The sequence below is a fragment of the Phaseolus vulgaris genome, chromosome 3 (genome assembly GCF_000499845.2).
Source record: "Phaseolus vulgaris cultivar G19833 chromosome 3, P. vulgaris v2.0, whole genome shotgun sequence".
NCBI lineage: Eukaryota > Viridiplantae > Streptophyta > Magnoliopsida > Fabales > Fabaceae > Phaseolus > Phaseolus vulgaris.
Window position 1 is genome coordinate 41,887,745 of NC_023757.2, and position 22,390 is coordinate 41,910,134.

The 22,390-nt window shown below is 31.1% G+C and overlaps 2 protein-coding genes across 3 annotated transcripts; both read right to left on the bottom strand.

The window, feature by feature from the left end:
• Nucleotides 1–6,995: 6,995 nt before the first annotated feature.
• Nucleotides 6,996–8,988, bottom strand: LOC137807816 (AAA-ATPase ASD, mitochondrial-like). The gene has a single exon (XM_068608627.1). It carries the CDS (start codon nt 8,780–8,782, stop codon nt 7,259–7,261), a length of 1,524 nt encoding a protein of 507 aa, XP_068464728.1. The 5' UTR covers nt 8,783–8,988; the 3' UTR covers nt 6,996–7,258.
• Nucleotides 8,989–17,156: 8,168 nt separating this feature from the next.
• On the bottom strand, nt 17,157–21,310 carry LOC137807814 (hydroxyproline O-galactosyltransferase GALT6-like). Of its 2 annotated transcripts, XM_068608625.1 has the most exons (7): nt 20,445–21,310; nt 19,436–19,674; nt 19,069–19,359; nt 18,861–18,989; nt 18,607–18,780; nt 17,810–17,917; nt 17,157–17,689 (listed from the first exon to the last, which is right to left on the bottom strand). In XM_068608625.1, exons 1-7 carry the CDS (start codon nt 21,103–21,105, stop codon nt 17,480–17,482), a joined length of 1,812 nt encoding a protein of 603 aa, XP_068464726.1. In that variant the 5' UTR covers nt 21,106–21,310; the 3' UTR covers nt 17,157–17,479. The 2 variants fall into 2 exon arrangements, with proteins under 2 accessions (XP_068464726.1, XP_068464727.1); XM_068608626.1 differs by lacking the exon at nt 17,810–17,917 and having other exon boundaries at nt 17,294–17,689; nt 20,445–21,248.
• Between the last annotated feature and the right edge of the window lie 1,080 nt (nt 21,311–22,390).

The window sequence follows — 22,390 nt, forward strand, 5'->3', positions numbered from 1 at the left end:
ACTGGATTAATGACACTGAATTTGACTGGTGCAGACAAATGATCGTTTTTGAGAAATTGCATCCTTGTATACTCATAAAGTTTAACTGATTTAACGTTAATTTTTAGTTCCTTCTCCCCGTTCAATTATCAATCATAACATGCTTGTTTTCCAATCGTGCAACTCCTAACACACAATTGCTTTTGTTTAGAAGCATCTAAATAAAATAAAGTGTTTTTCCGTTTGCATGCAAGCAAACAGCAGGTTTGTTCATCAGTTGGGAAAGATTAAAGGTATTTTTATTTCTAAAACAATTTTTTTCCCTTCTAACGGGGGAGCTTCAAAGTATTCTTATTTCAATTTTTCTTTCCTTGTTCGTTTTGTATATTTAAATTTGAAAATTTAATTTTCTAATTTTAATCCAAACACAGTCTAAATATTCCTTTTCCACGTTGTTCGAGCTCTTTCTCTGCGCTATCTGATCTTCCTTAGTCATGGTTTACATCGGAGTGCAATAGAAACAATATGCACTAATAGCCCACGTAATATAAGGAATAATTATTAAGTGGAGATGAACCAATTCAAATTTTTAGAAGGTATTGGAGTGAAAGTCAATAAGATGCTTCCAAAATAGATAAAAAAAAATTAACTATAATAACATGCATCAATATCATAAAATTTTATTACGATTGCATCAATATCATATAATTTTATTATTGTTGCTGAATGCAAACGAGTATTAATCTAGTTGGATTTTCGGAATTCAATCATTCTTCTTTGTTGTTTTCACTAGAGTTACGCATTAGAGAATATTTTTTTTGTTTGTCTTATTGTCTTTATTTAATTATTTTTTTACATGAGTTAGGTCTAATCCCTATGTTTTTGTTTTTATTTTATTTTATGATATTTTTCACGTGATGACACATGTTGCTTAACATGAGTTTTATAAAAGAAACTATTATCATATTTAGATTATTTTTTATAAGTGCATCAATGTCAAAGAAGATGAAATGTTATATGTTTAAAATTACATATGAATGAGAAAGATTAACCTCATTCCCAATTTTCTTAATTGAATTATTTTACTCATTTATTTTATTTTCATTTAATTTTCACACAAACTTATGTCAATATCTTTTAAATCAAATTATTGTACATATTCTTATACTTACTGAATGTTACTATTAGGATTTTAAATAATTGTTCCTTGTGGATTTGATATTTGTCCTTAGGGACAAATTATTACTTCTGACTCGGTACACTTGCCGTAAAAAGAGTCATCACTACTTCAGCCCTATATTATGGAGGTTTATGTTGTTGATGAGTCTTGGCCTTCCCACTTGAAGACCCTTCAGGATGTGATTTGATCACCATGCTATCACCATTTTCTAGGGTCTCCACCATCTTAGCCTTCCCTACCAAAGCATGAAACTCTCTAATGCACATAGGAGTCACAATCTTCTTCAATTCATGCCTCAAACCCTCTTAAAAGTTTCTACACCTCCAAGCCTCAAAGGTAGCTTGGGTATAATATGGCTAGGTACTCAAACCTAGTGTCATAGGCATTCATTGACATCTTTCCCTGCTCCAATTTGAGGAATTAAACTTCCTTGGCAAACTTTGCACTATCTAGAAAATATTTTTCCAGAAACCTCACCCTGAAGCTCTCCTAGTCTATCACTTCAGCTCTAGCTTCCATCATTCATTGAGCTTCCATCATCCATTGAGCTTCCATCCACCAAAACTCTTCTTCTCCAGAAAACGGATACACAACAGACACAAGCTTCTTATCCTATGGGCAGGAGGTTTCCCTTAAGATCTTTTCCAACTCCTTGATCCATTTATCTACTTGGTCAGAAGTGGCATTCTCTTAGAACTTTGGAAGGTTGTACCTCATGAACTCAGTTACCCCCATATGCTTCTGAGGTTGACTAGCATAGGGAGTTGTTGTAGCAGATCTAGTCGTCTCACATTAATGCATGACTATTAGGTGATTCTGAGCCATTGTCACCCTAAACACACACACACACACTAAGGAGCTTTATCACCTCAAGTATCTATCAAATTCATCACTCACATTACTCGTGCCAGACTTCTACTGACCCACATATTCAAACATTTGACTCTATTTTTGAAAGACTTGTGTATTGAAAATAACCTATCAGAAATAGATAAACACGGAAAAAGATTGATTTGCAGATAATTTGCAAAACAAAAGAAGCACAATCTCGTATACCTCTTCCAATCTTCTAGACCAAAGAGATTTTCTTTGATGTTTCATTTCAATCTTAAAAGTTATGAGATTGCCCTACATTTATAAAGAAAATTCTAAATCAGAAGTAAATAAACATTGTAAAACATTTATTTACAGATAATTTGTAAAAATAGAAGAAACACAATGTCGTATACCTCTTCCAATATTCTAGACTAAAGATATTTTCTTTCATACTTTCTTTCAATCTGAAAGGTTGTGAGACTGTCCCCTACAATTATAGAGAAAATGATCAGTCAGAAAAAGATAATCACTGCAGAAGATTGATTTGCAGATAATTTACAAAAACAAAGACGCATAATCTCGTATACCTCTTCCAATCTTCTAGACCAAAGAAATTTTCTTTTATGCTTTCACTCACTCTGAAAAGTTGTGTGATTGTCCCCTGCAATTATAAAGAAAATAATCGATCAAAAATAGATAAAGACTACAAAAGATTGATTTATTGATAATTTGGAAAAACAAAGTAAGCAGAATCTCGTATACTTTTTCCGATCTTCTAGAACAAAGAGATTTTCTTTGATGCTTTCTTTCAATCTAAAAAGTTGTGAGATTGTCCCCTACAATTATCAAGAAAATAGTTGATCAAGAAATAGATAAACACTGCAAGAGATTGATTTTATCGATTAGAAATAGATAAAGACTACAAAAGATTGATTTGTTGATAATTTGGAAAAACAAAATAAGCAGAATCTCGTATACTTTTTTCGATCTTCTAGAACAAGGAGATTTTCTTTGATGTTTTCTTTCAATCTGAAAAGTTGTGAGACCGTCTACTACAAGTTATAAAGAAAATGATCGATCATAAAACGATAAACACTACAGAAGATTGATTTACAGATAATTTTCAAAAACAAAAATACGCAAAATCTCATATACCCCTTCAAAAAGCCCACTCGCACCCCTCTTCAGACCATCTTCTGAATCTATCAATAGGTTCATTTTTAAGCAAAGAATTATTGTAGATTCTGGGATATCTCTCTTTGAGTTGACAATTGACTAACCAGTCATCTTCCCAAAATTTGAACTTGGCCCCCAGATCCTACTTGCCAAACCACATTTGAATTGAACTAACTAGTACCCTAATCTGATAGGCTTAGTTTGGATAAATCAACCCATCGTCTATATTTATACTTATTAAGTCTGTGTAACTGAGTTTACCTTCCTCCATGATCCATACTTCGATTCTAAGACCTCTTTCTAAAGGCCAATCTCATTGGATCTCATTCTTCATAACCATTTTGCCAAAGTGCCTTATTAAACAGTTCAAAGTGTCTGATGACAGGGTCACCCTCCTCTTTTAGTCTACAAATGTTCTCCCAGCTAGACCAAGCTATTTTCCTTCCTTCTGCACCCCAACCCCATAAGAAGTTACTCTTTAATTTTGTGATTTCCTTGCAGACTCCTATAGGGGCTTCAAAAAAGGATAAGAAGAACATATGTATGGCATTAATAACCGATTTTATAAGATATACTCTTCTTACGAAGGATAAGTTCCTCCCTGCCACACCGAAAGTTTCTTTCTGATTTTGGATAGAACAAGCTCCCAAACGGAGCACTTAGATGGGTTTAGGGTTTAGGGTTTATGGTTTAGGGTTTACCACCTATATGGTGATGTTTAAAATTTATCTTTGCAAAATAAAATGTTAAATAATATGCAATAAATGATGTCATGAATGCAAAGATTCATTTCAAAAAAAAATGTAAACATATTCTCACATGACTTACATAAAGTGGTTCAATTTCAACCATTTCCATCAATATATTACTTTACTCTTAAAAGAGACAATCCTGCAAGCAAAAAATGGAGTTGGTGACTACGTCACCCCCACATCCAAATCTTCTAACCTAGGATTCTATTGAAAATAATAAGACTAGTTTTCCTTACTTGAACTTTAGTAGATGCTCACTAAGAACTCCAAATCTACCAAAAACTTAGAGGTAATTAACCTGCACCATAGAGTCCGGATAAAAAAAATCTAACTATATAACCCTGAGTTAACAGATATTAACCCTGAAACTAAAAGAATCATAGACAGATACAAACCTAACAAGATCAAAATTTGACTTAAGGAGAAGAGCAAAAATGAACTTACTCTATCAAAGATTCTGATTGAGCAGTCTTGTAGTATTCACTTCCAGGAGTCTAATGGCGCACTCCGATTATCAAACTGATGAGCGAGGATGTCAGAATCTTAGAGAAAAGATAGAGAAAGGTAAAAGGAAACTTTTAGAGAGATGATGGTTATTTTAAGATGAAACCTGAAAAACTGAATTTTCTATTTATATATTTTTTTCATTTTAATAATAAAATATTCATGTGTCATTTAAAATATATCACTTCTACTGGAAAATTATTTTCTAGATCCTTATAACACGTATATATCCAACAGAGATTTTTTGTTAGTTATTTTACCAAAACATAAAAATTTATGAGTTAATTAATTTTTATAATTTTTTTCAAAATTTTATGGCTCAATCCAATACAACATGTAACATATTATGTGCTCAAATAGGTTGGAAAGTTAATTATGGATTGGGTTTACCCATAACATCTATAGTATAGAAGGAATAGTAGTTGGACACACAAGAAATAGGAGTAGAAACTCCTATCAATAAGCACACTCAAGATATAGGAGTAGAAACTCCTATCTTTAAGCACATTTAATCTCAATAAAAAGGATAAAAATAGACCTAAACAACAAATTTAAATTTTCATAATTACTAAATAAAATCTTAAATATTGTCATAGTTAAGGTTAGAGTATTAACATCCCACTAAGCTATAATCTAAACTAAATAGGTTAGATAAGTTGATTTTAATATTTGTTCTCTTTCTTTGACGTAATCCTATTTAAAGTTATCAATTTAATTTCTATTTTAGTTAAAATTAGTAAATATGATCCCTTCTACTACATAACATCTTTATGATTCTCGTAGCTAAGTTTAGAGTATTAACATCCAATTAAATTTTGTCAAAAATTCCACTAAGGTGTAATTTAAACTAAATATACTAAATAAGCTTTTTTAATATTTGTTTTCTTTCATTAATGTAATCATAATTAAGGTTATCAATTTAATTCACATTTTAGTTAAAATTAGTCAATGTATTTTTTTCTACTCAATTTATATTAACTTTGTTCAAGTGATGGGGATGAGACACTTGTAACACAAACATGTGGATAACAATCAAGACCATATTTACAGGGTCGAGATTATTTGTGCAAGTCACTTGTATCATTTGGGAATAAACAAATGAAATAGATCATTCTATTTATTTATTTTTACACTTTATATCGTTTCAATATCATAATATTAATTTGATGTGGTAGGATTTTTTTACGTAAATAGTCTAATTTTTTTGAGTATATTATGATAATGGTAAATTTATAATTTATTATCAAAATGGTCAAATCATACTCAGAACACGAGAATTTCATTGTTATGACGTCGTTATACACGGTGACAATTTTGTATGAATAAAAAAAAAATACACTAAAATTATTAGCAGCCCATACAACTTTCGTTTTGAAAATTTAAGTAAAAAAATGGTTTTCACGAGCTCGACTTAAATTAACACTGATTATTATTTTATATATTTCAACTGAAGTCTGTGATAACTTATGTGTAAAAAATTTACATAAAAGTTGTGCATATATTTTTTTAATTTTCATTTTTGTTTACTTATAAACAACAAATTTGTGTTAAAAAAACTATGGTAAGATAAATTATAAATATTTGATTATTTTATATATGTCAATAATTAGAAAATAAAATGTAGGTTAAAAATGAAAATATTATAAAATAATACGTAGGTTTATGGTTTAGATTTAGGATTTATAGAGGATGTAGGATTTAAAATTTATGATTTATAAGAGTTTAGGATTTGAGTTAACTATTAGGATTGACCTCTGGAGGACCACCTTTGTATTCATAATCTTTGCATTAAAAAAGGATAAATGTTTCTTTTTATTTCTCATTACATATATTATTATTATATATATAATGAGTTGGGAATTTTAAAAAATAGACAGGGCCTCTCAAAAACAATATCCCTTAAATTGTGAGACGGTTATACTATATATAAAAACAATATACAACAAAATATACATAATTAAAACTACTAAGAATAAAATATGAAATTTCCTAAAATATCTCAACAAATATAAATGATTCCTTTTTAAATAGTAAAATGGCATGTTGTTTCTATGAAGATATTATATCTTTATATTTATTGGATGTATGTTTCTTATAATTTTATCTTATAAATTAATGGTTTAAAATATTACTCTACTAAAAAAATTACTGATACATGCATAGAACTTTCATGCAACCTTGTTTTGTTTTCATAAAAGACAAATCGATTACAGCTCATTTTTTAAAAGTAGCTCAAGAAAGTATGATTGTGCAGATCTCATAAAGAATAATTTGGGCATAGTTTTACCAAAAATGAGACATCTCAATACCCTTCCCTCCTCCACCCTCAGTGATCATTCAGAGCAAGTTCGTTTTTCCGTTTGTGCAACCTACTTACTTAAAAGCACATGACAAAAATTGCTTTTCTATTTACATGCAACCAAACACACATCTACTCCCTTAGCCTGTGCTCTTGCCTCTCAACACTTCCCTTATTCATGATTCCTATTGTTTATATCAGTGCATTATAACAATATTCAGCAATCGCCCACACAATATAAGGTTCCATTATGAGAAACAATAACCTTCATATTATGATTATGTTGCACTTTGGAGCCACCTTAACAGCAAGGTATTATTTAAAGAGAGAAAAGAACAACAGGGGAGGGACCTATCCCAATAACAATAAATTTTATCAACTCTCTAATACAAGTTCAAAATTAATCCCAAAAGTAGGAGCATTTAGCAAACCCTTCATTGTTGAAGCATATAATCCCTCCTTTTTTAATCATCTCATCGAGTTGACTAACATAGATACATAGTATAATAAGAAATGTGCCTGCTCTCATGCCACAATTTCTTTTACACAACATTATGTACCATTACACAGCCGTAGCTGGCATTGATTCATTGCTTGGTCAGCTGGAAGCTCACCATTTTCCTTAATGGACCCATTTTGTTGCAGAAGTTCCTCATGTTCAATGGGACAACTCTGCTCCAGCTCCTCAGCTTTTACAGCTTCCTCAAGTGCCTCAATCAAGTTTGAGAGACACTTGTGAGGATCATCCAGTGGGGACTTGGGCATGAGGTTTTCTGCAACATCAGCTGGGGTGATGTTGGCCTCCCCTATTAGCCTCTTGATAGTGAGAAACAAAGGATGAGTTTCTAGCTTCAAGTAATTATTTGCAAGCACTTTAAAGCCATCAAAAGTGCAATAGGAGAGCTGAATGTGTTTGTCCATTCTCCCCCTTCTAATGAGTGCAGGATCAAGTTTCTCCACATAATTGGTTGTGAACACAATCAACCTCTCCCCTCCACAAGCAGACCAAATCCCATCAATGAAATTCAACAGCCCTGAGAGTGTGACTTTGCTGCCACTCCCTCCTTCTTCCTTGCCCTCTTTCCTTCCAACAACATCCTTATCCGTCTCCTCGTCCGACAACTTATCTGCCTTCTTCTTCCTCTGCCCTGTAAGATCAAGAGAGCAATCGATGTCTTCAATAACAATTATAGACTTACTGGTTGTCTCAATCAGAAGCTTCCTCAACTCTGTGTTGTCCTTTACTGCAGTGAGCTCCAAGTCATAGACATCATAGGCCAACAAATTGGCCATTGCAGCAATCATAGTGGACTTTCCTGTTCCAGGAGGGCCATGAAGAAGGTACCCCCTCTTCCATGCCTTCCCAATCCTTGCATAGAAATCCTTGCTCTTGCTGAAAGTGACCAAATCCTCAATGATCTCCTTTTTCTTCTCAGGCTCCAAGGCCATTGTTTCAAAAGTTGCAGGGTGCTCAAAGACAATGTGGCTCCACATGGTTTGCTTGTAACTTGGCCACTTATAGCCAGGGCTATTAGTGTACAACTTCCTCTGCCTGTTCCTCAAACGAATCTCCTTCCCCTCCCTCATCACATGCTCCAAATAGGACTCGGTTATTATGTCCCTATACTTGTTGTGAAAAGTGAGCTTGTAGAACCTTTTCTCCTGTTCTGGATAATAAGACATTGGAGACCTCGTTGGTGACATAACTTTGCTAGAGACCCACCAAACTTTGACACCCTCGTACTCATCCGTTACCCTTTCATACTCATCCATAGTCAACACCAAGTTGCTGCTATCCTTACCCATTTCAGCTTTGAGCCTTTTAGCACTCTTTGATGTGTTGGCACTGAGGTATGCCTCCACAGCCGCATAGGCCTCACTGCGCTTTAGCCTGTCTCCCATGTATTCATGGAAGGAGATTCGAATGTAAGGGGAAAAGTAACTCACGATCCTATGTGTGCACTTCTCAAAGAACCGTTGAACCCCGTAGGGACAGTACTGCCTCATGATCGTCCACAAGAACATGAAGCTGGCTAAGGTTGACCCCATTGTTGTCCACATCTCACTCATCTTCATGGTGCCGCTTCTCTTGGAGTTGATTTTGATAAACACTTTGAGGGGGTGAGTGTCAAATTGGTGTGTCAAAAGGTGAGGGAAAAGAAAACTAAAAAGTGGTGAGAGTGGGTGGGTGGGGATGAGAATTGAGAAGGAATAGAAGGGCCAGCCAGTGTTTATAACCAAAATGAGTCAAATGACACTACCAAAGCAATGTGGAGTACTTTTAAAATGGGAAAAGTACAAGTGAAATACAATATTAGGTTCCACTAAGTTTTTTGATTTGGTGGGACTATGTGCAAGGTGGTCCAAAAGCTTTAAATTATGAACTCATTCATGGTATGTTGTGTCTTATTGGACACTGCAGGGAAAGAAAGCTCTGAAACTGAGCAAATACCTTGCAAAAAAAAACAAAACAAATGTGGCCTAGTGAAACAAACTCTCTCTATTGAGGCTGCTACTTGGCTGTCAATGGAGATGACGACCACATTCTCAATAAAACACATAATGGGGTCCTTCTCATGCTCACAATACTTAAATTTCAAGTACTTGTGTCTATTTCTCATTGTTTGATCCAGTTCTTGTCATTTTCCTCAAGTTGTTGAAACATAGCACAAACACAAGCACAATTCCAAGTTAATAAACTTACACCACTAATGTTTTCCAAATTAGATCCATGTTAGATGTTTGTTTCTTATCCAGTTTTACAAATTTTCCACTAAGCATTTTATGAGATTTTATTCACTTATTATAATGACGCAAAGAACCTTGAGGTCATCATCAAATTGATGTCTGAAGAGTAAATTTTTTTGGTTCAATACTTTTTCTGGCTTAACATTTTCATCCGGTTTCATCTATAACATAAGCCACATTCTCAGACTTCAACTGGATAGTACAGAATCACACTAATTTTGTGTTTCAAAAACAAAAATTGTACACTTACAACATATTCTCTTCACACTTCATTCATACTAGTGCCCATGTGATGCATCATACCTGCCGCCACCTTTGAAATTTTAAGACACTTTACCAAATGAATTGTTTGAGCATAAAATAAAAAGTACCTCCATCACATCTCATTCCTTTGGAAATAGTTTTTTTGGAATTTATATTTTATATTTAAGAGAATGGAAGATGGTACACAACAAAAGAAACTCCCTGTTTCTAATTCAATTCTCCATTATAGATAAAGCATCCAAAAACTCACGTTGCCAGTGGAGAATGGGTATAGGCCTTTTTGGGTTATGATGACTTCCATTGAAAACAATATGAAATTATACTTTAGTTTTTTATATTTATTTATTATTTTTTTTTGTTAAAGAAACAAGATTGAAGTTTTGATTAAACTGTTCACTATGAATATATTTTGTTAGCTTTTTACGTTACCTAGATTTTGTTTTTCCAACACTAATCGGCTATGGATAGAGATGATGGGACGCGGAATTTGGTAAGCGGAACTTAGAATTATTGAAAACCCTGAAACCATACGCCAAACAAATCGGACACTATTTATTCGTTTTTTTTTTCTTTGTTTATATACATTTATTATATTTTCAAAAATAATTTTGCTCAAAATAAAATAATGATATAAATATAATTTATTATTTTCTTAAATAAACTTATTGCCAAAATAAAATTACATTGGTCAAAATATCTACTCTATATAGCACAGACACTGATATGGAGATACATAATCTCTAAAATAGAGGACACGCGGAAACACGGATCTATATATTATATAATTATAAATTATATAAATTTATGTACACAAGTATGTTTCAAAAAAAATTGGAGCAAACAAATGTTTTTCATGACTAGTTCAAAATGATTTATTTCTTATTTTTATAATCATAATAAAAAATTATACAATAAGTTTGAGTTTTTAAAAAAATAATGTATTTTTTTAAAATTGTATTAGAATCGTGTTAGAATTATCATAAATTCAACAAATATTTTTTGAATTAGATATTTCACATAGACGTGTCGTACGAGTGTTGTCATACAAGTGTCGATATCTGATACGTGTATCTAACATATACACACCATTTAAGAAGAGTGTTCAAGTCCCTACTCGATCCGATCTAACATTTTTAAGGTTCAAATTCGACTTTTCAATAAATTCTCAACAGACAAGTCAAAATTCGCTTGGTTTTTCCCTTTTTTTTATAAACCAGGTTTTCATTTTCTTAAAGAAAAATCATTTGAAAATACTTTGAAATAATTTTTTATTAATTTAAATTTAAAAATAATAATCATAATGACATTAATTATTATGTCAATTAGTTACTAGTGACCCAAATAGAAAATGAGATTAAAATTTAACACAACACTAACTAATTGACATAATTATTCTTCTCTTACAAATTTTTATGGATGGAGAGAATCTTTATTTGTTGATTGTATTTTGGTCCATTGATGAAAATTTCTTTTTGTCCTAAACGTATCAAACTGTTTCACTCTCTTTTTCTTTACCTTAGTTCTTTCACTTGTCAAGCTCTTCTTTATTTCGTGTGTTCTCGACCGGTAAGACACCTGCAAAAGGTAATTTGACGTTCGAGTAAGTATCTAAGGTATCTGTTGTAATTAATGTGCGATAATGATGTACTTTTCTCTCAACAAGGGACTATTTCTATGTTTATCATAGATCATTATTATTATATCAGATTAGCGTTTCTATTATGATTAAAAATGTATTATCTAATATTTTCGAATATTTAGACTTATTAATCTTATTATAATTTTAATATATTTTGAATATCTCAATAAAGTAGAATTGTATTTCGAAATTTCTGGATTTCTTCTCATACCAATCAATACACTTATAAATAATTAAATATTTAAAAAAATATTTGTCTAAAACTTAATTGATTAGCTTGATACTTATCCACTTAAAACTCATATAACAATTTGTTACAAGTGTGAAAAGTGAAGTTGTTTTGTTTTATGGAAAGATACTATATTTGAGTAGAAAGATTACTGTTATATATGATTTGATTGAATTAATGATGGTTGATAGATTATTTTTATTGTTGTGTTAAAATTATCTTTAGGTGTATTTTTTAAAATATAAATATTTTTTTTAAAATAGTCAAGAAAATAAAAAAAATATATTTTTTAAAATATTAAGTATTAATTTCTAACAATAATTATAAATATTAATATATGGGTGAATTAATAATTTACTAAACAATTTCCGTAAATTCACCATTCTTTCTTCTAATTTGTTTGGATTAGGAAATGGATTTGAGAGAGTTGATTTGAGATAATTTGTAGAGAAAGTCTAAAGAAAGTGAGGTTGTTTGTATTAAGGTAAATAGAGTAGAAAGTGTAGGAAAAAATTTTAAAAATTTGTGGGTAATGTGATGGATATAATTAAAGTTATATTTTTTAAATTGATAAAGATATAAGTTTACAAAATTACCCTTGTATTTAAAAATTTTTAAATTAATTTGATAAATTTATATATAACTTATAATTATTTTTAATTAAAATATTATTTTAAATGATTTTGAAATATTATTTTTGGTAATATATTAGAACTAACTTGAAAAAATACAAAACAATATAAAATTTGATATAAAACATTAAATATTTAATAAAAATTTATTTTTATATTAAATAACATTATTATTTTTATTTTTATAATTAATATAATTTATTATATAATTTATTTTTTATTATAATTTTTTTTATTATTATTATCTATAATTATAATTTTATAATAACTATTAATTATTATATCTTTTTATAACATAAATATAAATATATTTAAAATTTAACATTTTTTTATTTTTTATTATATTATATTTAATTATGTAATTTTATTTTAAAAAAAATTATTTGAGATTAAAATAAAAAATATAGATTAATATATTTTTATCTTTTATTTTTTTTCTTGTTTCTGCATTGAAAGCTAAATTCTTTGATTGATTCTTTTGTAATCTTTAATTGAATTATGAGATTTTGATCAATAAAATTTTTGTTTTTTAATTCTAAAAAAATAGAAAAAAATAAAAAAATAAATTACAAATAATTAAATATATATATTTAAAACTTTCTTCACATCTTTATAAGAAGTGAAGTTTGAGATGAAAAAAACTTGTTGATTTTTGTGTTTATTTTCTTATTTTAAATACTTTCTTTACTAAGAATAAAATTTTGCCGTGGGATACAAAGACACCGTTCATCTGAGGTTTTTCCTTTTCTTTTTGAAAACTTTTCCTAGAAATCATCATAAATCCTCATATATCACCTAAATGATTTCAAATCAATTTCCAGTTGATAGTGATGTGATGTGAAAGATTGTTATAATATCGGAGTGTAACATGAACTATGGTCCCACTTCTGCAGTTTCCTTAGCTGGAAAGGCTCAAACAAGTTAAAGAAACAAAGGTGCACTCATTATCAGAGGCGTGGTGAACTCCTATTTCTCAAACTTCTCTTTCTCAAACTTCTTCCATCAAATCTTTTCTCTGTTAACCCTAAAATACAATTACACACATTTTTCTATTTATAGCTTATTTCGTAGAAACATTTTTTTTGTCAGAACAAAACAGAGTTACAAACTGTAATCACCCCAATTCTTACCCGTTTTTCTTTTCTTTTTTAAATCAGTTTTTTAGAAAAAAAAATTATGATATAATAAATTAAAAAAATAAATTTAGGTGAATTTTTAGGGTTTAGAGTTTTTCAGAAGAGAATAACTAATTGATAATTGAATTTGAATGATACAAGTGTGGCATTGAGAAGATCGAAACAGAGTTATAATCAGTTATAATTGATTATAACTAATTGATTTTTGCTATTTGATAACTAATCAGTTATTATTAGTAAAAAGGTCACGAACATGCATCCTCGATATTCAGGCCATCAAATCATCTCAGAACGGTGGAACGAGGGAGGGCATGCCTAAAACATAACCATCAAATCATAAGAAATGAATTCAGAACCACAAAATCTCCATCAGGAAGGATATGAAGTGGTTTTAGGGACCCTAGGGAAAAGAGAAAGGGTCGTATGCACCTATGAAAAATCTTAATTTTTTTAGTTAATTAAAAATGACTTTTGGATGATACAATCTATACAAGTAAAAATATATTTTTTTATATAATTTTTTTTTAATGTTGTGCAATTCAAAAATAAATAAAAATTGTAAAATCGAGAAAAAAATTTAATGAGAAGAAAGAGTTTTCAACTTGTATAATATAGAAATCATTTTTCATTTTTGAAATCTATAATTTTTTTTATTTTTAAATTATACAATCCAAAATCAAAAAAGTATGGATGGTTCAAAAGTCATTTTTCATAAAAATATTATTGTGTAATTTGAGAGTTTTTTAAATTGTATAATTTATAAGTCATATTTTGATTTTTAGTTTGTGTAATTTAGAAGAATCGTCTGAATTACACAATCTTGAAGTTCTTTTTCTATGCACAATTTAAAACACTTTTTTTTCTTAAATCCATCTATGACACAACAGAAAAACAAGGATAACAACGACGACGACAACAATAAGAAATAGACAATTGCTTCCTGCACCCGATCAATTGTGATTGACACCCGACATATTTTTAAAAATCCTACAATGCTCTTGTCTTCTTCACTTATGAAAACATTGAATGGTGAGGAAGAGGAAGTTCATGGATGTGTGAAGCTTTGCTTTGAGCTGCAAAAGAGGATGTGTGAAGCTTTGTTTTGAGCTGCAAAAAAACCTCACAGCTCACTTACGGATAAAAATATTTGCAAGTCACAACTCACTTACGGATAAAAATATCCGCAAGTCACAACTTACTTACGGATAAAAAAATTCGGAAGTCACTAATCACCTACGGATAAAAATATCTGGAATGCAGTAATGGGTTACAGATAAATTTATACAGAATGCAATACAAAATTACGGATCAAAATATCCGTAGGCATGTTGTACCTTCGACTTCAGAAGCTCTGTTGCTCTGCCTGCGATAATGAAGGTCACGGTGGTTGCAGAAGAATGGAGAAGAAGGTGGCTCACGGTGGTTGGACAACAAGGTTGCTCACGGTGGCTGGACAACACGGTGGCTCACGGTGGCTGCGGCACTGTTTCACGCACAATGGAATGGAAGAAGAGAAGAATAGGGTTGTGCAGGAAATTGGTGCATATCACAATTAAACTATTCTGAAATTTATTAAGGATAAATTTGTCTTTTATAGGTGATTGGGTGCCAGTTAAAATGTGTTGAGTGCAGGGAGAATGTGCCTAAGAAATAATCAGATCGACAGAGAGTGAGACTATAAAGGGACAATTCAGTTTTTCTTTTTATGTAGAAGAGAGCCTCTTCCAGATTGCTAAAGACACACCACCCTTTCCTAAGTCCACTCCTTGGTCTGTTTCTTTTTTATTCTTAACTACTCTTGACCCAAAAATTAAAATCTCAACAACTCAAGTCCAAGTACTTTTTACTAACTACACCAATCATTTCAATACATACACTGTTTAAAATATATAGTAAGTTAAAGTTTCAACATACTTATTTATTTATAATTTATCAATTATTTTACACACTCATTAACACACACAAAAACGTCCTCACATGAATCATCATGTTTGAAAATCGAAGAATATATCCTTCAATATTCTATTACCAACTTGAAAACAATGTATATAAGTCATTGAGGTTTCGTCCCAAACCATAAGTTTAACCCTTATAATAAGATAACTTAAAAGACTACCTTATTTTATGTTGTAATAGAATCTTCATTAATATTTATTAGTTTTTGAAATGTGAAATGTGTTGTTCTACCACCTTATTCCACTATATGTCACACTCAAACCAATTTCTTCTTTAAATCTAATAATTACAGAAATAGGAAAGTATTACTTGTTCCTTCACAATCATACACAAAAGAGGTTTTTAATAATTGACTTAAGTTATACCAGTACGTATATGCTTTTAATGAAAAAGAAAAATCGTTGGGTATAAATATATTCTCGTAATCAAAAAAATAAATTCATCAAAGTATTAAGAAACTTTCGAGAGAACAAAGAGAATTTGAGTAAAAGTAATGTCATTCTCATTTTATATATATATATATATATATAGAAATAGCAGAGAAATATGTTTATAAGCATTTGAGTATCTCATTGGTCTACTCTTTGTTAACCAATACAAATCAAAATCTCTCGTAACATCCAAACTCACAATATGAGATTTACATCAACCTCAACTCAAAACCTTAAAGTAATAGATTTGTAAGTCTTATTTTTATACTGCATCTAATTTTTTAATTTTTAATCAATGTGAGACTTAGATTCATATTTAATTTTTTTAACAATATATTTTATATAGTCCCTCGAATTTAATAATTTAAATTTTTTGAAAATATTATAATTAGACAACGATTTATATTTTACTAAATATAAATCTAAAAAAAATTGGGATTACTGGAGAGGTAGGACTTTTTAGTTATCTAAAAAAAATCCATCTTAAATGTTATCAACGTCATGAGAGCCATGATGAAGAGTGGATATGGAGGACATGGAAACGTTAGTAAGTGACTAGTAACTGGAACCATAAAAAATTGGAAAGAAGACAAGAAAATTGTGAATAAAAAAGATGATGGTGGACAAAGATGAGTGTTTATATGACTGTTGCTAGGCTAAACTATCGTGTCACAAAATTCTCATGGGTTAATGACAATCTTAAAACATGACCATACCACTCAAACCCCTCCATCATTGCCTCATCCTAAACAATTTATTTTATTATATGCCAAATACCTTTATGTTAAGCACTACCTCCATTTCCATATATAAAAAGCAAATACATATTTCTTCAATACCTACCTAAATTACTTAATTTTAATCAAGAACATCATCATTTAAATTCTACTCTAAAAATAGTCATCGAATTAAACTATTTAAGTGATTATATCTAATAATATTATTCATAATTTAATGAATCATTTTTTTAACTTATGACTAGGAATCTGATTTATATGATTAATAGTTTAATAAACAGGTCATGCGTAGATGTACCGTTAACATATTTCACAATGAATTAAATATATAAAAATTTTAACAATAAATATGCTTAACGTGGTGTTATGCTTTTATAGTTAGAAGGAAAAAATTCAAATGTTCTTTATGTAAAAGAAACTAGGGAAATAAAATTTAGCTGCTATCAGTTAATGCAAACGCAAATGTTCTACAATTGCTGTTTAATTTAGTAAATCCGTATCCAAAAAGGTTTTAAAGTGTATTTTTTATTGAGAAATTAATATTACTAATATACATCTAATTTTATTTTACAAGTCGTTTTAAGAACAATGAAGATATTAAGACCTGCTTTACATAAATACCCCTGGAGCAACACTGAGTATGAGATAGATGAAATATTCTAATAATAAACAAAAAAATGTGAAAAAAAAGTAAGATATAAAAAATGTGAGAACTTGTTCCCGCACTCCTAAAAATGATATCCCCACTCACTCAACCTCACGTTGATCTTCCAATCCAATCCCATGCTGAAACAACTCGAAAGGGAAGATGATAAAATCGAGTAACCTAAAGAATGGAATTCGCCCAAATAAATAATGAAATTTAAAATGCCACATTTATACAGGACTACAGTTAACTAACCAAAACACTATATATACAATATTGAATCTAAGCTATGACTGCAAAACTTTTCTTTGTTCCTCCTCGCAGAATTCAAAGATGGCCCACCTATACGTCAACGTTATCTCATGTTGCAGCACTCAGGAATTCTCTGCATCTGCAATTTATCCCACAGGCACATCATCTGCCTAGGCGATTGGTAATGGGCTGTGATATAGCCTTCCACACAACCAAACTGGCAGAACATCAAGCTATGCAAATAGTACACTGGTTTTGTTCTGTTAAATTGTTGTACCCACATTCCCATACTCACATCTTCCATTTTAAACAACTGCACAAAAAAGTAAACACTGACAACTTCAACCACTACACACAGCAAATGCCTACCATGAAGACACTCGAGACATTACAGGACAACGCAGAAAATGTGCAATGATATTAGAATACTAACCCTTAATTTATGCACCTCAAATTCAGATAAAATGTAGCTTGCAATATCAGAAGACAAAATATAACCCGGTCCGTTAGCATACGGGGGGTATTCCTCTTCTGGCCACTCCTAAAAGCAGAAGACAACAAAATTATCACCAGCAAGAAGCTAGATATGACAAAACAATGAGGAAGTAAGAATCATTGTTAAATCAATCACAGCCTATTAGAGTAAGAGCTCGGAATACACAATAAAGCTTTTCGCTGAATGCTGTGCATGTTATGTTCAGTTAGGGTTCGTGGCCTCCAACCCATAAAATTAAGATAACTGACAATATGGTGCTGTAACTAGGTGCTTAACTATATGCTATGGAGACCTGATGACTGACTGGAGAGAGGGAAGAATAGCAATCTTCATGAAATAATTATTGTGTAAGCACAACCAATCAAAAGGTTGCACAATATTTAAATAATAATAAGTGGAGCCAATACTAAATGAAGTTATTTTAGAGTCTGTTGGAATACAAACTAAAAGTGCCTTTGAGAGCTTATCCACAATAGTTGGAAAGCTTTTTCCGATGAACAAACTCTTAAAAACACTTCAAACTTTGTATCCAAACATACTCTTAATTTCGTATTGAGCTTTTGCTTAATTGTGCCTTAAGAAACCAATGCTCAAGCACAGATCATACACTCTTTGGATCAAATACAGACACTTTGCTGTATTATAACAAACTAATTCATAAAAAAAATTCCCATACAATGCTCACTCCTCAACTAAGGTAAAAGCAGTGCAGCAGCCAACAGGTTTTTGCTTACCTCATATGTTACGGCCCATTTACCACGGCGCAAGGGTGTGTGGCGGTAATTGATGTTCCCTATATAAAAGCTCGTAGAATATGGAACATTCCTGGCTTGAGTCATAACATCATCAACTTTTACAAAAGTGTCATCATCTCCCTTCATGATATACTCCGCAGAAACTGTGCGAACCTGTGAACAACAAGCCGTCTCATACATTAACTTCAACTATTTCGCTTTTAAACAGGAAGCTTTTTAAACAATCAACTTACCCCGTACTCACATATGGCCACCGTTTTCAGCACAACAAGGTCATAGTTATCCATGTAAGGAACTATAACAATATCACCAAAATATTCTGCTTCCTTCTTCAACTCCACGTTAATTTCCTTCTTCGGGTGCTGTTAAAACCATTCAACTGTTAAGAAATCTCAAGAACCAACAAAATGACCAAAAAATTGACAAATTTGTTCACAGTACCAGTGCTACAAAGAAGCGAGCAACCACTTTCGAAGATTTGATAAAGCTATGCTGCATCCATGACTTCCTCACAGCCATCCGCTCAGCAAAATGGTTTCCAGCTGAAAGTATCCCAACGAACAATTCCACGCCAAAGGGAGGAAGATTTGGGGCACGCCATCTGGTTGAAAATTCAAGCTGCTGCTGCGGGGAAATGTTGGGATGCACCGAAGGCAAAGAAGCAGCAAATACAGAATGGACACTAATGTCCCCGCTCAAAGTAAGACCAGTGGCATCCTCAAGAGTAAAGCCCTGTTCATATCAAAACAGATCATCATTATGTAAAACCCACTTCAAACTACGAAGTTGAAGGACATTGATTACCCACAGTGCGATAAGGAAAAGAGGTGACATGCCTCCCATCAACATTAACATGGTAGCCCTCCAACCCAGCACTGACAGTAAGAACAAATAGCTTGTTCACAGAGAATGGAAATGGCCAATCAACTGTTACTCGTTTTGTCCGACCAATCAATCTCTTCAGCCACCACTGTACCTTGGTCTCCACTGCATGCCTGTCATCATCATCAGCCCTAATCCACTTGTCACATTTCACCAACCCATCAACTGTATCAAACACATGTAACAACTCAAATCAGCACAATCACAACCTATGATGCATATTTACAATAAATGTATCAGGTACAATAGTATCAAATACAACAATAGTTCTAAAAAATTATGGGATACGATCATACGACACATATAACATATCTGTGTGTGTGTCTCTCTCTATGTATAAAAATTCATAAAACATAATAAACATATAATTGCAAATATCTAATTCAAATAAAGAACATCTTCGACATTACTCAAAAACAAAATTAAAAATCATTGTGATTATAAATCAGTTCCTACTGTATATAGTCAAGAATAGTATCAGACTTAATGTTCTCTTTGTAATCACTCATAATGAGAGCAATTTTCATTCTTGGATGGGACAATGCTCCTATATGTGTAAAATATTTACTCCCTTGACACAAATATAAGCAAAATGTTCCGGTTTGGTGAATTGAAATATAAGTAAATTTCAATTAATTTAAATATGTTCATCAACCCCAATAAATATGATTAAAGGCAATTGCTTTTTATATGAAATCAAGAAATTATATGAATTTAACTAGCATTCTTAATTAATGTAAAACTAGGTACTTTTTTGTTTATATTTAAGTCCGGAAAATTACATGCTTATAGTCTCAAATGAAGCAACATTGGATTTTCAATAAACTAAATACTTCATATATACGTGTTGGTAAAGTATCCATGTATAGAAAGCAAATTAAAGTAAAGTGTTTCATACATCACAACCATAATGAATAAAACATACTTTTTCTTACCAGTATCTTCACCAGCTCTGGATTTCCAACCATCACAGCGTATTGCAGTACCCCATTGCATGCGGTAACACGTGTTGAGTTCAATCACAGGCTTCCCACTCCAATCCCCTCTCAACCTAGGATTCAGATGTAAGACCCTAGGTGGTTCTTCACCCTCCACCGTCTTCAGCCCCTGCAACTCCATCACAAACTGACACGCCTTCCGTTGCGCTCTTAACGGCTCCCCAACCACCGTTACATGGGACCCTAACGTGAGCCCACAGGGAATCACCATCGAACTCCCACGGCCCAAAAAATCGGGCCCGGATACCCATATGGACTCGGGGCAGGGCCTGGATCTGTTGTCGGGCTTGGAAACGGGGGCCTGCGCGTTGCCTGATTTAAGTTCGGCCCAAAGCTCCCTGCCGACGCGGCAGGCGGATTGGTAGAGGAAGGAATCGAATGTGGCGTCGTTTAGGATCAAACCGGAGACGACGCCGTTTGGGTGGCGAACGAGTGGCGGGAGGCGAGACGGTTGTTCTTGAACGGTTCTGAAGACGAAGGGGATCTCGACGGAGACGAAGAGAGCGTAGAAGAGCGCAAGAACGATGAGAATCTGAGTGGATCGTTGTCTGGTGAATGTGAAAAAAGTATCTAACTTGCCTATTCTCCCTCTTTTCATCTCTGGTTTTGGCGCCTGAGATAATCGATTTCAGATTGGTGACGACGACGTCGTTCTTCCTATTCTTGGCATTACAATATCGTTTCGTTTATAGTTTGCTTCACGTAAGCATGAATAATCTGAACTTTAGTATTTTCCTGCCACATTTTCAGGCCACTTTCCATGAGATTTAACGAAATCTTCTCTCCTTCGCAATAAATCCGCTGTTAATCTACAAATAATAGAAATTAATTACTTCATTTTTATTTAAACTGTTTATACATATATAAATATTAAAATCTATTTAACAGAACTTATTTTATTTTTATACAAAAAACTATACACCGTCAAAAAAATTACTGTTGACTAATGAACAATTTTTATTGGCGTAACATTTAAAATAATTATTATAAAGTTAATAATTTCAGTGCATATAACAGTTTATGATTAAATTATTACATTAATTATTTTAATACTATTAACTAATAAATAATATGTATGACTTTAAAATAATGATTATAATTTAATGAATGTAAAAATAAATATCTCACTAACTCAATTTTCTTAGCTTTATTATTTTAATAAATAATGCATTTCATGTAATACAATAATAATAATATTATATATATATATATATTTCATATTTTATTTTATTTTTAATTATATTTTTAAATTAAAAAGTTAAAAATGCATATATAAATTATTTATATACTAAAAATAATTGAGCATACCGCACTAAAATATTTCAACAGCATAACACACTAAAATATACCAACACACAATAAATTACTTAAATATTTCAACAGCATATAACACACTAAAAATCATTCACTATTATTTGTATATAATACTCATTATTACTACTGGAATATTTTATTAGTATTTTTATTTTTAATTATTATATATTTATAAATTACAGTTTGTATTATATAATATGCTTGAATATAGTTTTAGCTATGGAAAGATGACTTCGATTCTTTTATGTTCTTCACAAAACTATTCGTTGATTTAATTATAATTCTTAGTTTTTAGTCCATATCATAAATCATAATTAATTTAACGGTAGAATTAAAAATATTAATTAATCTAGTAAAAATATTGAAATAAATTTTTAAGTATATATTTTTATTAAGTAATACATTATTTATTTAATATAAATAAGATGATTATATATATATTATTTATATGTTTATTCGATATTTTTATATTTATTTTTATTTAAAATAATTATAATTATTTATATGCTTATAATTCATTTTCTCTATATTAATTTTGATATTAAAATTTTCAAATGATTGTAAAATTA

Excerpts from the sequence above, each read along its gene's own strand:
- LOC137807816 (XM_068608627.1), bottom strand. The coding sequence starts at position 8,782 with ATGAAGATGAGTGAGATGTGGACAACAATGGGGTCAACCTTAGCCAGC.
- LOC137807814 (XM_068608625.1), bottom strand. The coding sequence starts at position 21,105 with ATGAAAAGAGGGAGAATAGGCAAGTTAGATACTTTTTTCACATTCACC. Across the intron at positions 18,781-18,860 it reads TGGCCATATGTGAGTACGGG|GTTCGCACAGTTTCTGCGGA; the intron begins GTAAGTTGATTG and ends TGTTGTTCACAG. Across the intron at positions 17,690-17,809 it reads TTGAGGTGCATAAATTAAGG|TTGTTTAAAATGGAAGATGT; the intron begins GTTAGTATTCTA and ends TTTTTTGTGCAG.